Source organism: Strix aluco, chromosome 10 (assembly GCF_031877795.1).
Source record: "Strix aluco isolate bStrAlu1 chromosome 10, bStrAlu1.hap1, whole genome shotgun sequence".
NCBI lineage: Eukaryota > Metazoa > Chordata > Aves > Strigiformes > Strigidae > Strix > Strix aluco.
In genome coordinates this window covers 19587451-19606300 of record NC_133940.1, presented here as the reverse complement: position 1 = coordinate 19606300, position 18850 = coordinate 19587451, and the positions used below count along the sequence as shown (strand labels likewise).

The 18850-nt window shown below is 45.6% G+C and overlaps 1 protein-coding gene across 5 annotated transcripts in view; it reads right to left on the bottom strand.

Moving 5' to 3' along the window:
• Positions 1-18850, bottom strand: part of DOCK11 (dedicator of cytokinesis 11) — an 86491-nt gene that overhangs the window by 32514 nt on the left and 35127 nt on the right. For 3 of the 5 annotated variants that reach the window (XM_074834675.1, XM_074834671.1, XM_074834673.1), the window contains exons 15-33: positions 17591-17713; positions 17333-17409; positions 15997-16181; positions 15829-15894; positions 15566-15658; positions 15034-15157; positions 14238-14359; positions 13692-13778; positions 12378-12467; positions 10777-10895; positions 8546-8615; positions 8343-8468; positions 7733-7804; positions 7207-7353; positions 6662-6745; positions 6117-6228; positions 3984-4022; positions 2268-2446; positions 133-249 (exon numbers count right to left, since the gene is read on the bottom strand). In XM_074834675.1, coding sequence (XP_074690776.1) covers positions 133-249; positions 2268-2446; positions 3984-4022; positions 6117-6228; positions 6662-6745; positions 7207-7353; positions 7733-7804; positions 8343-8468; positions 8546-8615; positions 10777-10895; positions 12378-12467; positions 13692-13778; positions 14238-14359; positions 15034-15157; positions 15566-15658; positions 15829-15894; positions 15997-16181; positions 17333-17409; positions 17591-17713 — 2032 coding nt within the window. The remainder of the gene's footprint in view (positions 1-132; positions 250-2267; positions 2447-3983; positions 4023-6116; positions 6229-6661; positions 6746-7206; positions 7354-7732; positions 7805-8342; positions 8469-8545; positions 8616-10776; positions 10896-12377; positions 12468-13691; positions 13779-14237; positions 14360-15033; positions 15158-15565; positions 15659-15828; positions 15895-15996; positions 16182-17332; positions 17410-17590; positions 17714-18850) is intronic. The other 2 variants (XM_074834672.1, XM_074834674.1) reach the window with 1 other exon arrangement.

Below are 18850 nucleotides of genomic sequence, written 5' to 3'. Positions count from 1 at the left end.
TGTGGGAAGAAGAAAACCACATTTATTTCTAAAGCTGAGCCTGGCTGCAGGCAGTGGAAGTTGCACCGGGGGTGTGCAGGGAGAGGGAGGGCCGAGGAGGAGGGCAAAGAGGCATCACTGGGCTTTACTCACAGGGCTGGAGGCAGCTGCGCAGGAGTAGAGTGCCTCACGGCTGGCCACTCGCTGGAGGTTCTCCAGGAGCAGCCCGAACAGCGGCAGGTACAGCTGGGCTATTTTTGCCTGCTGGTTCTGAAAAAAGACAGTGTAAAATGTAAGTAAGAGCCCAGGTTTTCAATGGAGCAAAAAAGGGAAACTCTTGAGCCAAAACACAGACATATATAAATATATATATATATATACACACATACACACACACACGGATATATGGTGTCTGAGGACATGGGTTGGTTTGGCTTCTCATCTTCACTTCCAGAGCTGCCAGGTAGGTATTACCCTTCTAGCAGCAAGTTTGGGGCACTCAGGGATTTTGGAGGGCTGAATAACATTTCCAGTCATACAGGATATGTGACAAATTAAATCCCGGATTTTCTAACTCTTTAACTGGCACTTCACTCACATAGTTTGATTTTCAAGTACAACACCCAGGAGTATTGAAACAAAAACATTTGCTCCTTGCCTGGTGCTGGCTATTGCTTCCAGTCAGGAATTCTCCATAGCAAATGCTTCTAGTTAAAACAGTTTGTAGAAACAGATTAATTTAGATTATGTGATACAGATCAAAAATGGTCTGGTTGACGTTTTCTAAATGCAGGGCTCCTTGATGTCCAATTCTTGTTTGTTAAAATTTTATCATTCTAAGTTTGACAGAAAGGTTAAAAAAAAAAAGAAATTTAAGGCTTGTGAATGGCATGGCACATTTTAACCAGTTCAAAAATCCGCTTTTTTCTTCTGATTCAGTATGACAAAAGACAAAAGAAATCTTGAAAACGCCCATGGGCTGAGAAAGCCCTCTCTCAGCCACTGATGGAGCTGGGGCTTCCTTGGCTGGAGCCACACTACAGCAACAGACTCTGCCATGCTCAGCCTGTCCTGCCCATGATGTGATTTTTTGCTTTGGTGCCTCGGGACACCAGCTGAGCATTCTGCTCTGGCTCCAGACAATTTCCTGGTCATGCAGCCTGGAGCACCACACATGTACAAAAATCCAGTGGGACAATTTCAAGACAAGTGGTGTTTTGGAGGAGGCAGGGAGAGTGCTGCATGCTGAGGGGGCAAACAGCTCCTGAACTGGTGTGAGGGTTTTCAGGCACCCTCTATTTCAGGCAGAAACAGGCTGTCTCTGACCCAGTCTTGGCAGAGAGCTGGCAAATCTCTCCTGAAATATCAAGTCTTGACAACTACCATGGGCTGCAGTTTTGTTTCCAGGCTGTGCAAGTCACCACGGGTCTGCACTGTAGAGAAAAGCAAGCCCACCTCCTGCTCAGCCCTTCCAAACGAGAAGGGAGAGGAGAGGATCTGGCCCTGGGTCCATGCAGAAGACAGGAGCCCCGGGCACATTCGGGTCACTTCTCCTACCCTTCATGCCCAGGAGGCTATCCACATTCCCAGATAAAACTCAGACATGGATCACATTAGGAGCAATGTGAGGAGTTAAACTCTAAACAGAGGCATGTTTTCAGCCTGGAGCAAGGACAGGTAGTGTCTGCACAGGTAGCTGGGCACTTTCAAGGACATATGGGTCAGCAGGGAGCAGCATCAAGAAATAAAACAAGCCCATTTCCAGGTCCTTTCAGCAATAACACATGCTGAGCCTCTGACTGAAGAAAGCTGAAAGCTACTCAGCAGAAATATAGTATCTCATGAGAATCCACAGATCCTCTCCTCTGATTCACTAATTAGTAAAACATGCATCTGACTTGTAACAGAGATCTGTCCTATTTCCTAATTACAGTTTATTAATGCAGGATGTTAATTTAAGCCCAAAACCAGAAGAACACTGACATTGTTTAATTTTGTTCAACAGCCTCTCGGCTAACGACACTCTCAAGTTCCTTAATGGCTTGAGGCTTTATTATCTAAATACTCAGCATGAATAAGAGCACTGCAGTTATCTGACTGCATTGTTTGTGTTCCTAGATCATTTCTCAGAGCTATGACTGTTATGCCATAACTATCAGTTACTTACAATAGTTCCCTAAAAAGTAATGAGAATACTCTTGGTGCACCATGCAAGATCTAAAACTGACATGTGTTTTTTCATAAAATTCAAGAACATTACATTTAAAAGCCAACAAAATATGCCTGACCTTGTGCTGGTATCTATTGTCAAAGGCATGCTTTATCAAGAGATTTTTTAAGACAGAGATGGCTGTGTATCTGATATCGTAGTTGTCCTGCAAGGCAACAGAGGCTTCTCTGAGAAGCATCCCCACCAGGAAATGATGCCTGCAATATTCATCAGTTAAACTGTACTCAAGATTTACATCTGAAAGAAAAAGCAAGACAATGGTTAAGGGAACCGTTCTGAGGATTTATTCAGTTATGTCTTACATAACAGTCATGTAAGCCACACAGTCCATGAGTACAGTTCATCACTCACTTTCCTACAGGGCACTGATCTTTCAGTAAGGCCTGAACTGACTACAGTTTTCTCCACCACTGAGTTAAGTCATATCAAAGAACTTGGCATCTTCCAGTTCAGGCTAATCATTAATTTCAGCCCTCACTGTTTCAGCAGCAGCTAAAAGAATGATTTCTGCAGTGTGATGCTTTACAAAGCTTAGTGGTCCAAAGAGTAATTTGTAAAGTCAGAGATGGATGAAAAGGGGAAAGACAGCAGGATTTATTGCCTGGGGGCTGCTTTGTTCTGGACTGGAGGTTATCCTGTAAATTCCCAAACTACCCAGGCAGCGGAGGTGTCAACCTCCACAGAGCAGCTGTGAGGGTGGTAATGGGCAGTGGAGACGGTACATTTATCACAGTCGCCCAGCTCTAGCAGTGCCATCTCTGCAGCTTGTTCCACATCCTCCATGAAATCTGCATTTCTTCTTGCCAGATCAGAGAGCAGAGAAAAGGCAAATACTCCTGCTGAGATGAGGGATACAAATAAGGATGTGGTGCCAAGCGACTGCTACTGCATCCTTCAGCAGTTTACACAGCTGGGCTTTCCAGCCCTGCTGCACGGACTGGGGAGCCAAGGCAGGGTTCCAGGCAGCTGCTTGCCAGAAACTGTGAGACTCCCTTAGCTTTCCACCAGCAGGTAGTGAACACAGCTCCTTACAAGCCGCACTGACTGCCAGCAGAAAGGCAGCTCAGTACCTAATCACCTTGGTTTACTTAACTTGTACCCTTCATTTCACATAGATTCAGGCTATCTACCCTGATCAAAGGAGCAGCTGCTACAAGGGTAAGGCATCATTTTGACTGACATGCCTGGATAATGCAGCAGAGAAGTGACAGAGACACAGATTTCAATGCAGGGTGCATGTGCACTCAGACTGCTATGAATGACCTTGCCCTGACACCATTATCTCTGTAAGGCACCCATATGCCTAATCAGAGGCATGACAAGCACCATTTGACTGTTGCATTTTGGCACTAAGCCTCCCAGAGGGATAACCCCAAAGCTGTGCGTTCTTCCCCCAAAGGGTACAAATGCTGTGTGCTCATCTCAGACTTTTTTTTTTTAAAACCCCACAGGTGTGAAAGTTTTTCTGTGGTAAGGCCGGGTGCATACACACAGCTTTGAAAATCCCAACCAAAGGGTTCCAACAGCTCTGTGGCTGCAAAAGATATTTTTAAGTTCGTTGATTCATAAGTAGCATTTACTGGTTTGTGAAAGTCTGATTCAGAGGAAAAAGAAAGCAGTCTGGAACATTATCTAGCTTTCATTGTTAGTCACGTTAGTAAATGCCTAAGTGTCACACATCACGGTTATTTCATTAGTTGGATGCAAGCTAATTGATTGGAAGCTGCATATTTAATTTGGCATTAGAGGATTCAGTGATCGCAGTTGGACCTACCTACTGAAGTGAACCGTTCCACAGCAAATGAAAAAAAATCTAATTCATGTGTAAAAAGAAAAGGGACAAATAAAAACACAGCAAAAATAAACAGGAATAAGTAATGCTCTAAATCTTGAAGAAATGGGACAGTACATCATGTTTTAATATTACTTGTAAGGCTATTGCTTAACTCCCAGCTTCTGTCAATCTCTTGGGTTCTTTGCTATCACAAGATTGCAAAAACAACCCTGTGCTGCTGGTTGTGAGGACAGACTCAGTCTGATGAAACACACATGTCCTCCAGGCGAGGCAGCAGGGACACAGACCAGCAACCAGTTCTTTACTAGCTGAGACATTTCAGAGAAACTGCTCCAAGATGCAATGCTCCAACTCAACAGGATGTGGTCACAGGGATGTGCTCTGCCTGTAGGTCCATCTGCACCAGCTTCTGCTGCAGAAGCCCTCTTTATCCACCTTCCTGGGGACTATTCCTTCTTTTCCCAGAAACAGAGTAGTAAGGGACTGGGCACATCCCCTCTCTTCATTCAAATCAATTGATAAAGAGGTGAGGCACGCCAGCAGGATATCTCCTTGGTGATGTGCACATTATACCTCCCTGTCTCTGAGCCCACTGTGCCCTGTAATCACAGATCTGTCCCTAAATCAGACAAACCCTACATGTCTCTGCCATGGCAGGCAGAGCACAGACACCACTGCAAAGGCACTTGAGGCTACCTGAGGATAGGCTGCTCTACTGTCAAGAGATGTGTGTGAATGACAATTGCTACCACTATTTTTAAATATATATTTTAAAAATAAAACTTCAGCTGGTAGGTCCTAGTCACAGTAAAACAGAGGAGGAAAGACGAGCTTTTCAGTTTAACCATCACAAATGCAAAGGTGAATGTTAACCAAGAAAGAGCATCCTTATGTTATCATGCCACTACTAAGCAACGGGGAGGCATTGTGGTTGTGTGTTTTCTCTCTCTCAGCCATTTCTAGCAGTGCACTTTGTTAAACTATGCCAGGCAAGTAGCCAAACTGGTGTAAGTGTAAAAGATTAGTAGCTGGTCCAAAAAGCTCTGAGCTGTCAGAAACATACCAAAATAAAGGAAAATTTCCGCTGCTTCTGACACTTGGATATAAAGGGAACCACTTTGGGATTTGTATGGCTGCACCCCGAGGCACAACTAAACATCCCCTTGCCTCCATCAGAATAAATCATAGAACCATAAATCCACTAGGCTTTCACATGGGGGAATCCCAAACCTCATTCTCCTCTCCAGTACTTATCTTGTCAGGCTATTAGCACCCAAACCTGGCAATCTCTTCTGTATTCATTTAGCAGAGATGAGAAATCAGGACTCAGAGGGAATGAGGCTGTGTCTACAGCAATCTTAGGAGGCCAGTGAGGCATGCTCCAGGCTCAGCACTGTGTCCACACTGTCATCGGTAGCAGAGCCGCAGCCATCCACGCTTGCACAGTGTCTCAGCTCAGCCCCTTGCAAATCCCATCTTCCCTGTGGTGAGCAGCACTGGGACCAAAGTGGACACGGTGTGACAGTGAGAGCAGCCTGGGTGCCACAGTATGTATGCCCTTGGTATGTGCTAAGGATTGGCATGGGCTTAACTTCTCCACTGGCTGCTTTCAGCCCAAGTTTGAGTACAAGCTTGAACGCGCTGTGCACTGCCGTACCCTTGTTCAAAATGCAAGCAGAAAGTAACCTAAATCACCTTCTTGTGGCCATAAAGAGAGCTGGCAGTGGAGCAGTGAATTCAATCTGTTCTGTAACTCCATTCTCTACAGCACCGATCGACGAGACATCCTACTTCTCAGGGGAGGCTGACACTTGTGGGAACAAGGATTACACTTGCCCAATTTGTGTATTTACTTACATAGGGGCAGTTTCTTTTGGATATTGTTAGTCCCATGCAAACTTAAATATACAAAATACTGACAAGACTGATTGTATACCATTCTGGAGCAAAATGATGTAAACCTGCCAGAACAGCATCTTTTCCTGAGGTTAATATAAATCAGGCTAACCAGGACATAAATTTCCTTGACACCAAACTAAATCCCATCTGGTAAGAAGCCATCAAGACTAATAATTTATAGCTCTCTAGCTAGTCTCTTGAGAAAGGACATACCTTGAACTCTTTGCAGCTTGGGTTTGGAAAAGGTCATTGGTAAGTTCAAAGGAATGTAGTGCTCATGATTGCAAATGGTTTGAAGAAACTCAAACTTGTATTCAACCAGCAGCTAAGGAAAAAAAAAAAGACAAACACAAACACAAACTGTGTTTTCAGTTTGACACATTTGCTTCTAGTTCAATGTGTTTGTTGCACAAGGACTGAGGAATCTAAATAGCATTTGGTGAAACTCAGTAATAATTGGCAAATTTTTGTGCTGTTCCCCCTAAGTGTCAGTGCATGCAGCTGTCATTTGGGACTTCTTTACCTTTTTCATCCAGACTATTAATCAATCTCTCCTTTAGTTCTGAGTCTTTACATTGTTTTAAAGCTTAGCTGCATACTGGCTCTTGGCTCAGACAAAAAGGTCTCTGCCTTCAGAAGACTCTGCAGAAGCAATGTCTAAAGGGCCTCCAAGAATCATATAAAATAATCACTACAGAGCTTTGACTGACATAGATATGTACAACTGCAAATCACCTCTCAAGAAACATACTGCTTACCTTAGGGTCTTTAGGGCTGAATCCAGAAATGTAATCATTTATCAAGTTAAAAACAAATCCTCTGTCCATAAAAGTCAAACAACGCTGGAGAAAAAATAGCAACATGTGACCAATCATTAAAAATAAAAGTAATCATCCTAAATCATGTCCATGCTACCATCCTGCCAGCAGCCAGATATGATCCTCTGGGCCGCTGCTGACTTTCCAAAATGTACTTGGTCCTGTTTCTCTGAAATTATTTGGATGGCCTCACTTAAGTCCCCAGTGGACAAGAGAAATATTTAAAATGAGAGCACACATATTTCCTCTCAGGTTTTGAAGAGTTGCTAGGCATGACTGAAAACCCTAGATAACATACAGAGTATCATAGTTTCTCTCTTGGAAAGAGAAAGTTTCTTTCCTAGGAAAGCTTATCTTCTCCAGAGTTTTCATCATTGAAACCAAAGAGTAGATAAAGTACAAACACATTTGTTTGCTTGCTGCTTACTTCTAATTGTTGGGGTTTTTTCTGATAAAAGCCTGGGAGAAGGAAAGAAGCTGCTGACCTTCAGGAAGTTAGCCAAGCTAAAGTTGACATTCCTGGACTCTTCAGGGATTTCATTATAGCGAATGGTCACGTGAGGAATGATGGCGAGCAGCAGCGAATGCAGGGCGTGCTGGTAGGAGTCGGGGAACCGCTGGCCTCTGGGCAGCTGAAACCAAAAGCACGTCCTACACTCAGTGCTGCAAGTGAGCAGCTGGGGAGAACCACGCGCAGGCGCAAATTCCCTTTAGCATTTGTTTATGTTATTTCCTAATAAAACATTGGCACAAAGAAAGCACTGGCTGAAACTGCAATAGCTAGTAACAGAAAAGGAGGCTGCATGAGCCATGTGGAGATCTGGAATTTTTAAATTACAGTTGAGAGTGAAAAGGGGAAGAAGAGAAAAGTAAAGTGGAAAAAAAAGGAAAGATCTGGCTAGCTGTTCAGCTTGTCAGGGCTTTTTAAAAATAGTTACATAGTTTTTCAGAGAAACTTTAGGAGAGTTTGTGATGGCTCTCTAATGCAGCATCAAACAAATTTATTTTTACCTTGATTTTGTTTTCTTCCAGTAAGTACATAGCCATTGACTTCGCCAGTGCTTCAAAGAAAAACCACGAGTACTAGAATGAACAAAGAATACTATTATTTTTCTCAGTGGGATTGAACATGTTTGACTATGTGGGGAAGCAGCAGTGTAGGAGGGAGAGCTCACATTCAAATGGCATTTTGTAAGCACAGCTGTGCCTGCACAGCTAGCTTGGCATGGGTGCCTTTGCTACCTGGAGGAGTCCTGCCAGTCTTAGGGTGGGAATAGCTTCATCCCCTCTGCACCCCAATGCACTCTGCAAGGAGCCAGAGAGGCAGAAAGTCAGTCTGCCTCCCATGAGTCACTCCTCATGTGTGGCTTGAAGAAAATAGATAGAACTGGCATAACAAAAAGCCCTTTGCTGTGTCCAGCCATGAGCCTTAACACAGTCAGGTTCCCTCCAAGAATTCATCTCTGTTGTAAGGGGAGAATCTCAAGGATGTGGATGTGAGGAACTGCCCTGGTAACTTTGCTCTTGTGGTGGGTTTGAATGGGTGAAAGCGTTAGGCTTAATACCGGAACCCCTTTTCCTCCCCTCCACCCTTGGCAGCCAAGTACTGCCAATACTTCACCTTGAGTAGCTTATTGATGGCTAGAAAATCTGCCGACTGCTTCAAGATCGTAGTCATAGAAAGGACCAGGATTTCATGGGTCATCTTCACCTGTGTGACACTGGGTTTCTCAGCTCGAAAGACGTACTGAGGCAAGAGGAACAGTGTCAGCAGTGTGCCTGCTCCCAGGAGGGAGTTTTGCGGAGTGGTGTGTCATGACTGACCTTTATGAAGGAGCGCAAGTAGTGGTCTAGACCTTCTTCGTGGCACTTGGACACAATGTGCAGAAGAACCCTGGGGAGAAATGTGGTTTCTGTTCAGCATGCAATGTGAGGGCAAGTTCCTCCAGCTCATGAAAGCAGACACCATCTGTGTCCTATCCTGCTCAGTACCAAAAGCCTCACCGACACTGGCACGGCCTGACTTGCAGGGAGGCAATACTTGCAGGCTAGCACCCCTTACAGCTCCTGTGGCTGCAGCATCCTTGCCACAGCACAGCCCCTCAACAGAGCACTCAGAGCTGAGGTGCTCAAAGCCTCTTCTCCACTTTGGTGCTGGACCAGGTGTCTCCCCGACCAGCTGCCTTCAATTCTCAAGGCTCCCTGCACAATGAGGTGAGGTGAAGCATTTCTCTGCAGAGGGACATATCCTATTCTTCAGCCTCTGTGCATGCAGGATTAGAGCCTGCCACTACTTAAATTCAAGTTGCAGTGAGCATTAGGCACCTAAACAATGTTCAGGTGTTAGGTAAGTCGAAACCAAAAATATTAAGTTAATCTTCTCTGCACCCAGTTCTCTTTGGCTGTATCTGTGGACCTGCTATATGGAGAGCAAGCCCACTTGCCCCTCCTGCACACCCTACAGATTCATCCACACTGTACAGCTTATCATGTGTTTATCCTGTCCTCACTGGGAGCCCTTTCCTAATGATAATATAAGTGACAATGAACAACTATACTACATCAAGTCTGCAAACTGATCACAAAAACCCCACAGAATCTCTGCTGAGAAGCAAGGAAAAAATTCTCCATGGTTGTTATACTCTGATACCTTCCTGCATCCCCTGAATTCATTAATTCTGGAAGGCTGTTTTACTGAATTTACATCATATGCTCCTTGTTACTTGCACTGGATTATTTTCGAGCTGTTGCCTTGCAGTTCACTGGGGCCAGGCAGACCCTGGAGAACATGCCAGTCCTCTGGAAGAACTCCAGGTGTCTGATGAAGGCAGCAAGCACCCTGTTTCCCCAGCCAACATTGGGGATTTACATTCCAGTTCCAGCCAGAGGGAACAACAAACTATTGCGCATTGTCACAGAACCCACAGGCCAAACCACAGGGAGGAGTTTACAAGCCATTTATCAGATAAAGTGGGTTTTAAATTCCACTCTGAAAGTCTGGATGAGAAAACAGTTGTCATTAAACAGAAAGCTACTGACCAACTGGAAAGCATCAGGCAAAGCTCTGAAAAAATCTCTGGAAGTGAAGGTGGGAGCTGGTCACCCAGCAGGTAGCCAGGGTCACTTGTTCCCATGTCCTTGCCCTCTGGTGACTCAAGCAGAGTGGGATTACAGTGCTCCACACAGAAGTCCCCACAACCTGCACCACATGGCTCAGGACTGTGACTGCAATGGGCCTCGCATCCCTGGGGGACCAGGGCTCAGCCTCCGACCTCCAGTTTCATGGGAGCAAGATGCTTTTGGCACACTGATGCACGGTACCTCCTGGAGTCAGAGGCAGATCTCCATGGAGTGGCATCCAGCACCCCCCTTTGCACTGCAGCACTTCAGAGAGGAAGAACCACGGGAGGAAGATGGATGTTTTAATGCATCCATCACTTGAGGGGTGTCGTGGCCAGAACTAGACAGGGAAGGTGCTTTTACACCTTTTGCTGCCTTTGGGCCCTGCACAAGCCTGCACACAGCAGAAACTTTCTGCGGGGACCAGGCCCTAGTCGGTGCTGCCCTCTTGGGGCTGCAGGCGCGGCAGAGCATCGCTAAACAAACCACTGCCTGCTCCTGGCCGTATATTCTGAGCCAACACAGATGTAGCTCCAGGGGATTTTTACACCACTTCTGACACAGGGGACCTGTGTGCAGGAATGTGACCAGGGCATCGCTCCCGCGGGGAAACCACATCTGCTGTCTGCAGCTGGGACGTGCCCAGGCGCTCTGGAGCCTTTTGATGCCCCAATGACTTGGCTCCCAGAGCCATCCCCACCAACAAACCCTTTTTCTTTTGAAAAACAAACCGTGAGTATCTTTAAAATACCACATTTTTCTCCAGGCAGCTGCCAGGACAAGGGCCCCAAGATGCACCATGCCACCCAGACGTGAGCAAGCAGCAATGCTGTCACTTAGCACCTTGTACCGGGAAACCACACCCTGCTTTACACTGTAGTTTGTGGTTTTGTGTTTGTAACTGAAGAAAACCGGATGGTTTACCAGACACTCACATGGTGCAGTTGACAGCTACTTCATCTTCCTGGGTCACATTTGTAAGGACTCTAAATAGTTGCATAAGAATTACAGGTAGAAACTGAATCATTACTTGGATCTCCATGGCGTGCAAACACTAAAACAAATGTTCAAAACACAGACAACTTTTAGTTCAACATTTTGCAGATGTTAAATATTTATAGTCCACAGACATTTCTGTGGCAATAGGACAGGCATTAGCAAATGCTTCAGGGTGTGGGCTTCAGCCCGCCAGATTACAGAACTTGAACCCATAGCAGCACTCACTGCCTGCCTTCCCGCTGACAGATTCCAGCTGCATGCCTTCGGGGAGCAACATGAATCACTCATGACAGGTATTAATCCTCCTCTCAGATATGCCCAGGCAGCTAGGACTTAATTACAGATCACATGCTACGATTTGACCCCAATAACCCAGAATTTAAGACTGAAGTGTTGCTCCTGATTCTTCTCGTCACCTGTGACAGTTTTTTGAAGTGATTAAATCCCATTTTCACAAATGCCTTTGGAGCATGGAAACCTGATGCCCAATGAGACTTTTCTCCAAAGAGCATAGCTTGCTATTGGAAATGGGATTTAAGTGACTTGGTGAAGGTCAAGATTATCCGGTGCATACACTCTCCACCCATCTCATAGACCTCTTTTGCCTGAATCTCACGATACGAGTAGGAAAGACAGTGCATTTCACTTTCAGTTTTCAAACATGCAAATCTAACGAAAGGTTCTTAAATCTGTATCTAGTTATTTAAATTACTGAAATTGAGCTGTTGGTGGTAAAAAGCCCTCACTTGTGGTTAGCATGTAAATGTCTCTCTCTCTGCAGGCTGCAGTGAGGTCACTGTGGCTGAGCAGGGCTGGGACCTACCCAGCCCCTTGATGAAATGCTCACAACAAAACAACTGTTCTTTTAGTGTTTGGCTTCAAAACCTGCTATTATTTCTATTTCTTAAAATATTTACACATTATCTGAAACACACCCAGTAACTTTGTGATGATAAATCCCCACCACTGGAAGCGGAGCTGTTGCTACGGCAGCACTCTCAAAAACAGGCAGTTATGGAAGGAAACAAGGACAGTAAACAGCCAAGAAATACATTCCCTGCAGAAGCCTTTGCTGGATCTGCTCCTGGGCCCTTACTCATGCTGCAGTGACTGCTGAAAAGCTGGGTCTGGGTCACAAGTTATCTGTCGTCAAATTTAACTGACTGATAATCTCACAGATCTTTTTCAGTCTGAAAAAAAATCCTGTTTTGGATACTCCGGAAAACAAAGAGTTGTGCTATAGTTTAAAGGTTCGAATCATATCTAGGGCAGCAGGGGAGGAGTGTGCAAGCCCACAAGGAGGAGTGTTTGCCGTGAGCACGGCAGAGCGACGCTGACTACTTGTTTTATCTACTGTGAGAGGCAGGAAGCAGCACAAAGACAGCAGACAGTCATGTCAGTAAGCAAAGGTAAGGATATTGCACAATGCACTGGTCCCAGCACTGCAGCGAGAGCGTGTTCCTACAGGACAGGGGTCTGGGTATTTACTGATGGTCTGTAAAAACACAAATGAAGCCCACTGACAGGCACTGTTCACCTTTAGGTATTTTACAAGCTCTCCTGGGACTTCCTTAGCTCCCGCCTGGACCAGCTGACAGTACTGGAAGAATTTGTGCAAGTGCATGTCCTGGAAGAGACAAACAAGTTCAATGCAGCAGCTTCAATATTTCTCAACCACTACTCTGCAGCTTACACTCAAAAATCTGCTGACTTACCTGTGGCAGTAGGCCACATCCCCAGCAAGCCCCACATCACTACCAGTGGCACCCTTGGTCCCCAGCTGCCATCTCCCAGGCCTACAGCACTGCTCCCTGCCTTTTCCAACGTACCCAGCCACTGCCCATCCCCTGGCTCCCAACCAATCTTGAGATTAAGCACAAAACTGCCAGCAGTGTTAAAATTCTCCCGTGGTTTGTACTACCCTGAGCCCCAATCCCCATCCAACACTGGTCTGGAGAAGCAGGAGCCCTCCTCTCCCAGCTGCAACTCTTCGAGACTGCCTCACCATCTGCCTCGCCGACCTCCTACTGTCCATCTGAGGCAGACTCTCCTTCCCATTTCTCTCCCTCCTCCTCCAAGGTTAAATTTAATTACTGGGTTATTTAACCCTGAAAAGCATTTAGGAATGTAATTCAGTGGGGAGTAGAACTACTGTGATGCTCTCAGTGATGTACAGAATCATTAAGACCCCAAAACAGATTTAGATGATGCTGAAAGCAAGTTACTGTGAATGTAAATGCAGTTGATTCCATCCATCACAGGATAACAAGCCCTATCAAGGGCATTTCCCCATGGGCAGTGCTGACAGGAGGTGCCCCAGAGCATGTGCTGGGGATCTTTGTTGCACATCACATGAAGCTTAGGGAAGTCCATCACTACTACAAGACAGCAGAACACACAAGGACTTGGTAAAACAGCCTGAACTGGTTTCAAAGGGAAATCAGGACTCTTGTTTTCTTGTGTCTGCTGTTGTCAGAAAACTTTTTCTTTAAACTTAATAACAGTCTAATATTTGGGGAAACCTCTCATTTCCACCAGTTCTTCTCTCTTGCATCATTGAAGCAGCTCATTTGCTCAAATATTTCCTTGGTCCTGTCAGTTACAGTGCAAATGGCCAAGAAAACATCAGCCTCTCCCTAGGCTCACTCACTCACACAACTGTCTCATCACATCCAGACAGAGGGGCAGATCCCTGCAAGTAATCCCTGCTACAGCAGTGTCTCAGTGCTGCCCTGCAAACACAGGTGCCTCTTTCCCACAGCACCTACGGCACAGTGGTAGTAGAGATATACAGCAATCGCTTCCTCTGTATTTGTGTTGAAAGTCTTTAAGAGTGAGGTGCTTGACTTACCTGGGTGTAAATGGTCGAGTCCAAATGGATTCTGATTTTAAACAGTGGCTTTGCTCCATCCACCCACTTCGCATCCACGTTGGGCTGCTGTGAACAGACAACATTCAAGTGCTTGGTTTCAGACTGCGGTGAGAGGGTGGCTGTGTGCAGGCAGACACCTGGTCAGAAGGTACGTGTTGGGGTGGAAGAATGGGTTCCCTCCCCAGCACAAACCCCAGCGACCTGACAGCAGCCACGGTAGGGCAGTGGAGTCCCTGTGAGAACGTGCACAGAGCATGTGCCCACTCTCCTGCTCTGCACCACATGCAACAGCCCAGTCCAGCCTGCCACAAAAATATTCTCTGCAACCTATATAACCATGGAAAGTGGAATTAAAAGTGTCCTGTATCCTACCCCTAAGAACCTTAAGCTTTGCGGGCTGCCCTGTAGTAGGGATCTTTCCAGCTGAGCAGAGCACCAACAGAAACTCAGAACTTACAGTGGTAAAAAAAATCTCATCTTTCCTCTTCATTTTACATTTAAGTCCATTTTAAATGGCCTTCCTACCTTTCGTGACTCTGTGTCTCCAAGACCCAGGTAGCCAGGTGGAAGGTTGGATGAAACTGGCAAATGCCGCTCCAGGGTGACAATCCGTCCATCCTTCAGCAATGGGACCCAGGCATATCCCACTGTGGAGGCAACCAGGGGACCAGAGTTAGCAGATGCACAGCAATACGTGTTTAGCTCAAGCTCCAAAAAGAGCTGTGTCTCACCCTGAGAAGATCAAACTCGCAGCTGTGCAAGTGGCTGCAATGAGGCTGGGATTGACCATGTCAGCCTTGTTAAAGCACGTTTTACCTGGTGACTTTGTTGAACGGAATTTAGACACGGCACAACAAAGATCAGGAGTGGGTTTGAGGGGCAGAAACAGTGTGTGAGCCATGGTTGTGCACCACGAGGGTCCTTCAGTTGCGCAAGGACTGGCTGAACCGAGGCATCCCAACCAGTGGGACCTGGGTGTGCTCAGTCTCTTACACATGCCTCGTGTTGGTAGGATCGGCCTCTGCGGCCCCGATCTCATGTCAAGATTTGTTGGTGACTTGACTGAGAATAGCCCCTTCATGCAAGTCAAGTCAAGAACACGCAGAAACAGCTGTCAGACTGCAGCAAAAATTTGAGCTTTAGTATATGCTAAAAACAATGTCTTTTATTTCAGTTTAAACCTACGATTTGTATTAGGTTGCTTTCAAAAAAGAACATTCGGATAGGTTAGTATTTTAATCAAATATTTTTTCATGTTCCTACATTAATTTCAGCTTGGACTCTTACACTCCAACAGAAGTAATTTAAGCATTGAACATACCTTGAGTTTCAACGGTGTCCTGTTTTTTCGATGTTGCCTTTGTATTAATTTCACAGCTGACATGATAGAAGGTGAAAAGCAAATGATGCTTTTGATGGAGGTGAATTGGAAGCTCAATTTTAATCTAAAATGATATCATGACAGATAAGACTGTATTTTTAGTTGTGGAGTAATATTTTAAGTTCTATTTTATTTAAAAAATGCTATGTTGTATGCAGTTACACAAGACACATTCCTACCCATCTTAAACAACTCCTGGCTAACATTTTCATCACATTTGCACATTACTTATTAATGGGGGTGTGTGATTGGAGTGCACAAAGCGTGACAGTAAAGACAGCAGAAAACAAACTGGCATTAAAAATTGACAAGGTCTCTGGCTTTGCTGAACCCTTCTACTGAGGCAAAGGGCTGGTGATTATTTTTACCCATATTTCACCCAGCCCTTTGGTAACCTGAAAGGTAACATGAAAGGCCCCTTGGCTTTGTAGCATCCAGGAAAATCTGTTATTTCCCACCATTTTGTTTTTACCTCATCATAGAACTCTGGACTCTGGTTGTGATGCAGCACAGCAGCATATGCGTTTGTGGTCAGGAGGTGGCCTCCAGGTTTGCCATATATGCACTGGAAACACAAACGAAGAGCTGAATTCAGGGCTGATGCCACCCTAAATTAGCCAGCCAAACTAAAATAGCGAGCATGAAAATTTGGTGCTTTCCTGTTGTCCTGCTCAGCCTGGCTGGCACACAGTACACAGCAGCGAGCAAATGGCAGCCCCATTAACAGGTACCCACCTTTAACGGCCTGGCATCAGCTTCATCTGAATCCCTGAACTCCACACAGACAGCAATATTCCTTGCCTGAAACGGGGGAGAACAGGAGAATGAGCCATTGCTACAGGTCAGCAGCATCACCCCAGACCACGCTGAGTCTGGCTGCAGCCTGCTCTCCAGGTCGCTCACCTTTGCAAACACCTTCTGGTTCTCATACTTCAAATGCAACGGGTAGACGTAGAGGTGGTTTTTGTAGACAGTGAAGGGATAACAGTATTTTGCAACTTCTGGGACAAGCTCCTCCACTTCAACTGCAATGTCCTCACAGCTCTTCTCAAAAGGCTTTATAGGAATATAAGAAGCTGTGACACAATCTAGAAGAGAAGGAAAGCTTAGATAAGTTCACACCTCACAAACATGGGAAGTACAGCCCATGTGAAAGGAAATTCATGGGTCTGAAACTCTGCTATTGCTCTTGAGCATCCAGTTCTCTTCACATCAGAGGATCATGTGTGTTGACCATACAGCAGGACTTGGACCACTCCCATTGAAATGATTAAGGGAAAATTCTCCCCTTGATCATGCAACATCTGTGGTCCCCAACTGCATTAGAAATACTGAGAAAAGATGGATGCACAGGCACCACGGGGTTCTGCTCTCCTGGCCAGTGGGGACTGCAGAAGTGGCACTTTCCTGTAGCTCTGGGCAAAGTCAAGGTGTATTGTGAATGACCCATGCCTGGGTAGGGACAGCGGCTCTGCCCAGAACCTGCACCTTGGGTATTCCAGGAATTTGACCCATTAAGTTACTGTTTTATAGATCATGCATACATCACCTGACTGAAGCAGACAGGCTACTGAGACAATGACTTGAGACTGATGTCTCAATGTGTGTTAGTCCCACTGTGTCTTTTCGACTCTTGGCTTCAGAAAGATGTTTGACAATTATGTTGCCTCCAAATACCAGTGCACAAGCCCTGCCTAATTCACTGAGACTCACATCCACCATAAGGGGGAGTTCATCTCAAGTGATGGCCTTTTAAAGAACAGAAAAAATTAAGTCCACTAGAAAAGCCTTTTGGACAGGGAACCGGACTATAGAACCTGTGTCAGGAGCTGCCAAATGCCAATGGAGTGACATCACGAGTCCTTTCCTTACCTCAGTTTCTTTAAATGCAAAGCAAAGGATCACACTGACCATGTTTGTGAAGCCCTCTGGTGTTATGGACCAAAAATGTTATGAGAGATTGGTGTAATAATAACAGTAAAAGCAGGCAGGTGGCTTCCTTTAGATGTGATGGCCAAACTGCAAAGCGGATGCACCCCTCAGGTAAACATCTGCGCTCGGACCACATCCCTTCACAGAATCCATCAGAAAGACTTACAAGTCAGTGGTTGCGCTGAATTACTCATTTCTCATTGCAGCCCAAGATACTCTTGTTAATGAAACAGCAAAACTCCTCATAGAAGCATTAACTCCTGAGGCTAGAGCCATCAGCACTTATTTTAAAATCCAAGATCCTTACTTGTGAAGTCTAGCGGGATGTCTTTGATGATGATATTTAACTGGGCTGGAATGACCTGTAGTTTTGTCTTCTCTGGTCTGCATTAGGGAGAAAGGAACAAGAGTGTGAACCTTGAAAGCTCAGGTGCTGAACACATCAGCAGTGATTTTTGTTACTCTCTGAGTATTTTAGAAATTGTCATCTCAGGCTTCCACTTAACTGTTTAAAAATGTATATTAAAATGCCTGCTCAGCCTCTGCACCAGTCTCTTACACTTACTTCTTATACTCTGCTAAAAGCTTCAGCATATCTTCATTCGAGAGTTTGCCACTATCTTGCTTGTACAGAGGTGAGAATTTTCCTTCAGCATCAAGAGTGCCCTGGGAGTCTTTGAAAACTGGTCTGCAGAAAAGAAGAGACACATTTCTTAAATGCTGGTAAATATGCAGACACTGAGGTCTTTGACACATCAGGCTGGAGGGCAGTTTATCAGGCAAGAGTTTCACTGGCCTCTGACTCCTCTGAACACCACTAGACCTCCCAATCACTCTCCCATCCTCAAGTGGTGCTTAGATCCCACACAAACTGCAATCCACCATGTCACATAAAATTGCATGGGACATCACCCGTTTCCCTTCTCTCCAGCCAGGTGAGGAGGACACACTCAGCCCAGTCCCAAGCCTGGCCCACAATCACAAATGCCCCTCAACACGAAGTGGTAAAGTATCTTCCTAGTTGCATATGGAGTCAGAGCATGGAATGCACAATGAAGACCAGCCTCAGGACATACGTCAGCTTCATCCTGAACCCAGAGCAGGAGATTGGTCTCTGCCCTGGATGAATACTGGCATCTTTGCCCTTGAATATAATGGCTGCGGGTGTCTGTGTACAGTAAGAACATTAAAGCATCTGTACTCCCTTTCTGTGCAAACACCTTCCTCTTCCCCTTCTGTGCATCTGTACTTTCCCTTCTGTGCAAACACACAGGGAAAGTCTTCCAGGGATGCAGAGCAACACAGCTCCCCACACCAGGCCACTCAACTCCTTGGTCTCCAAATGCAGCTCTTTACCCAGCAGGAACAAATCTGAAGCCCATCAAAGTCAATGCCCACACACAGCCCACCATTAGGCTGAGGCACCACTTGAAAGAGGGCTGAGGCACTGCACAAGCTGTGTGCTGGCTCCCAGGAGCGAGCTGCATCCCAGAAACGCCATCTCAAAGCTGAGCAGCCAGTGTCACAGGAAAATCCAGCTCAAGAATACACATTGCAAGCTGTATACCACCAAATCCCAGCCCACTGTGACAGTCATCAGATGTGCCCATGTCATTACCATCCCTTTTGTCAGCACCAAAGAGCAATTTAGCAATAGGAGGCAATGGCAGTGGGGTGAACCCACCTTCAGGCTTTACGCTGACGTAAGATTTAAGGGAGTTAGCACTGATGTACTTTATCAGTTCCAGTAAAAGAACAGGGAGGTAATGGGATTGCTATCTCCAGTCATTCCCAAGAACATTAATTAAAGCAGAGTATAAGATAG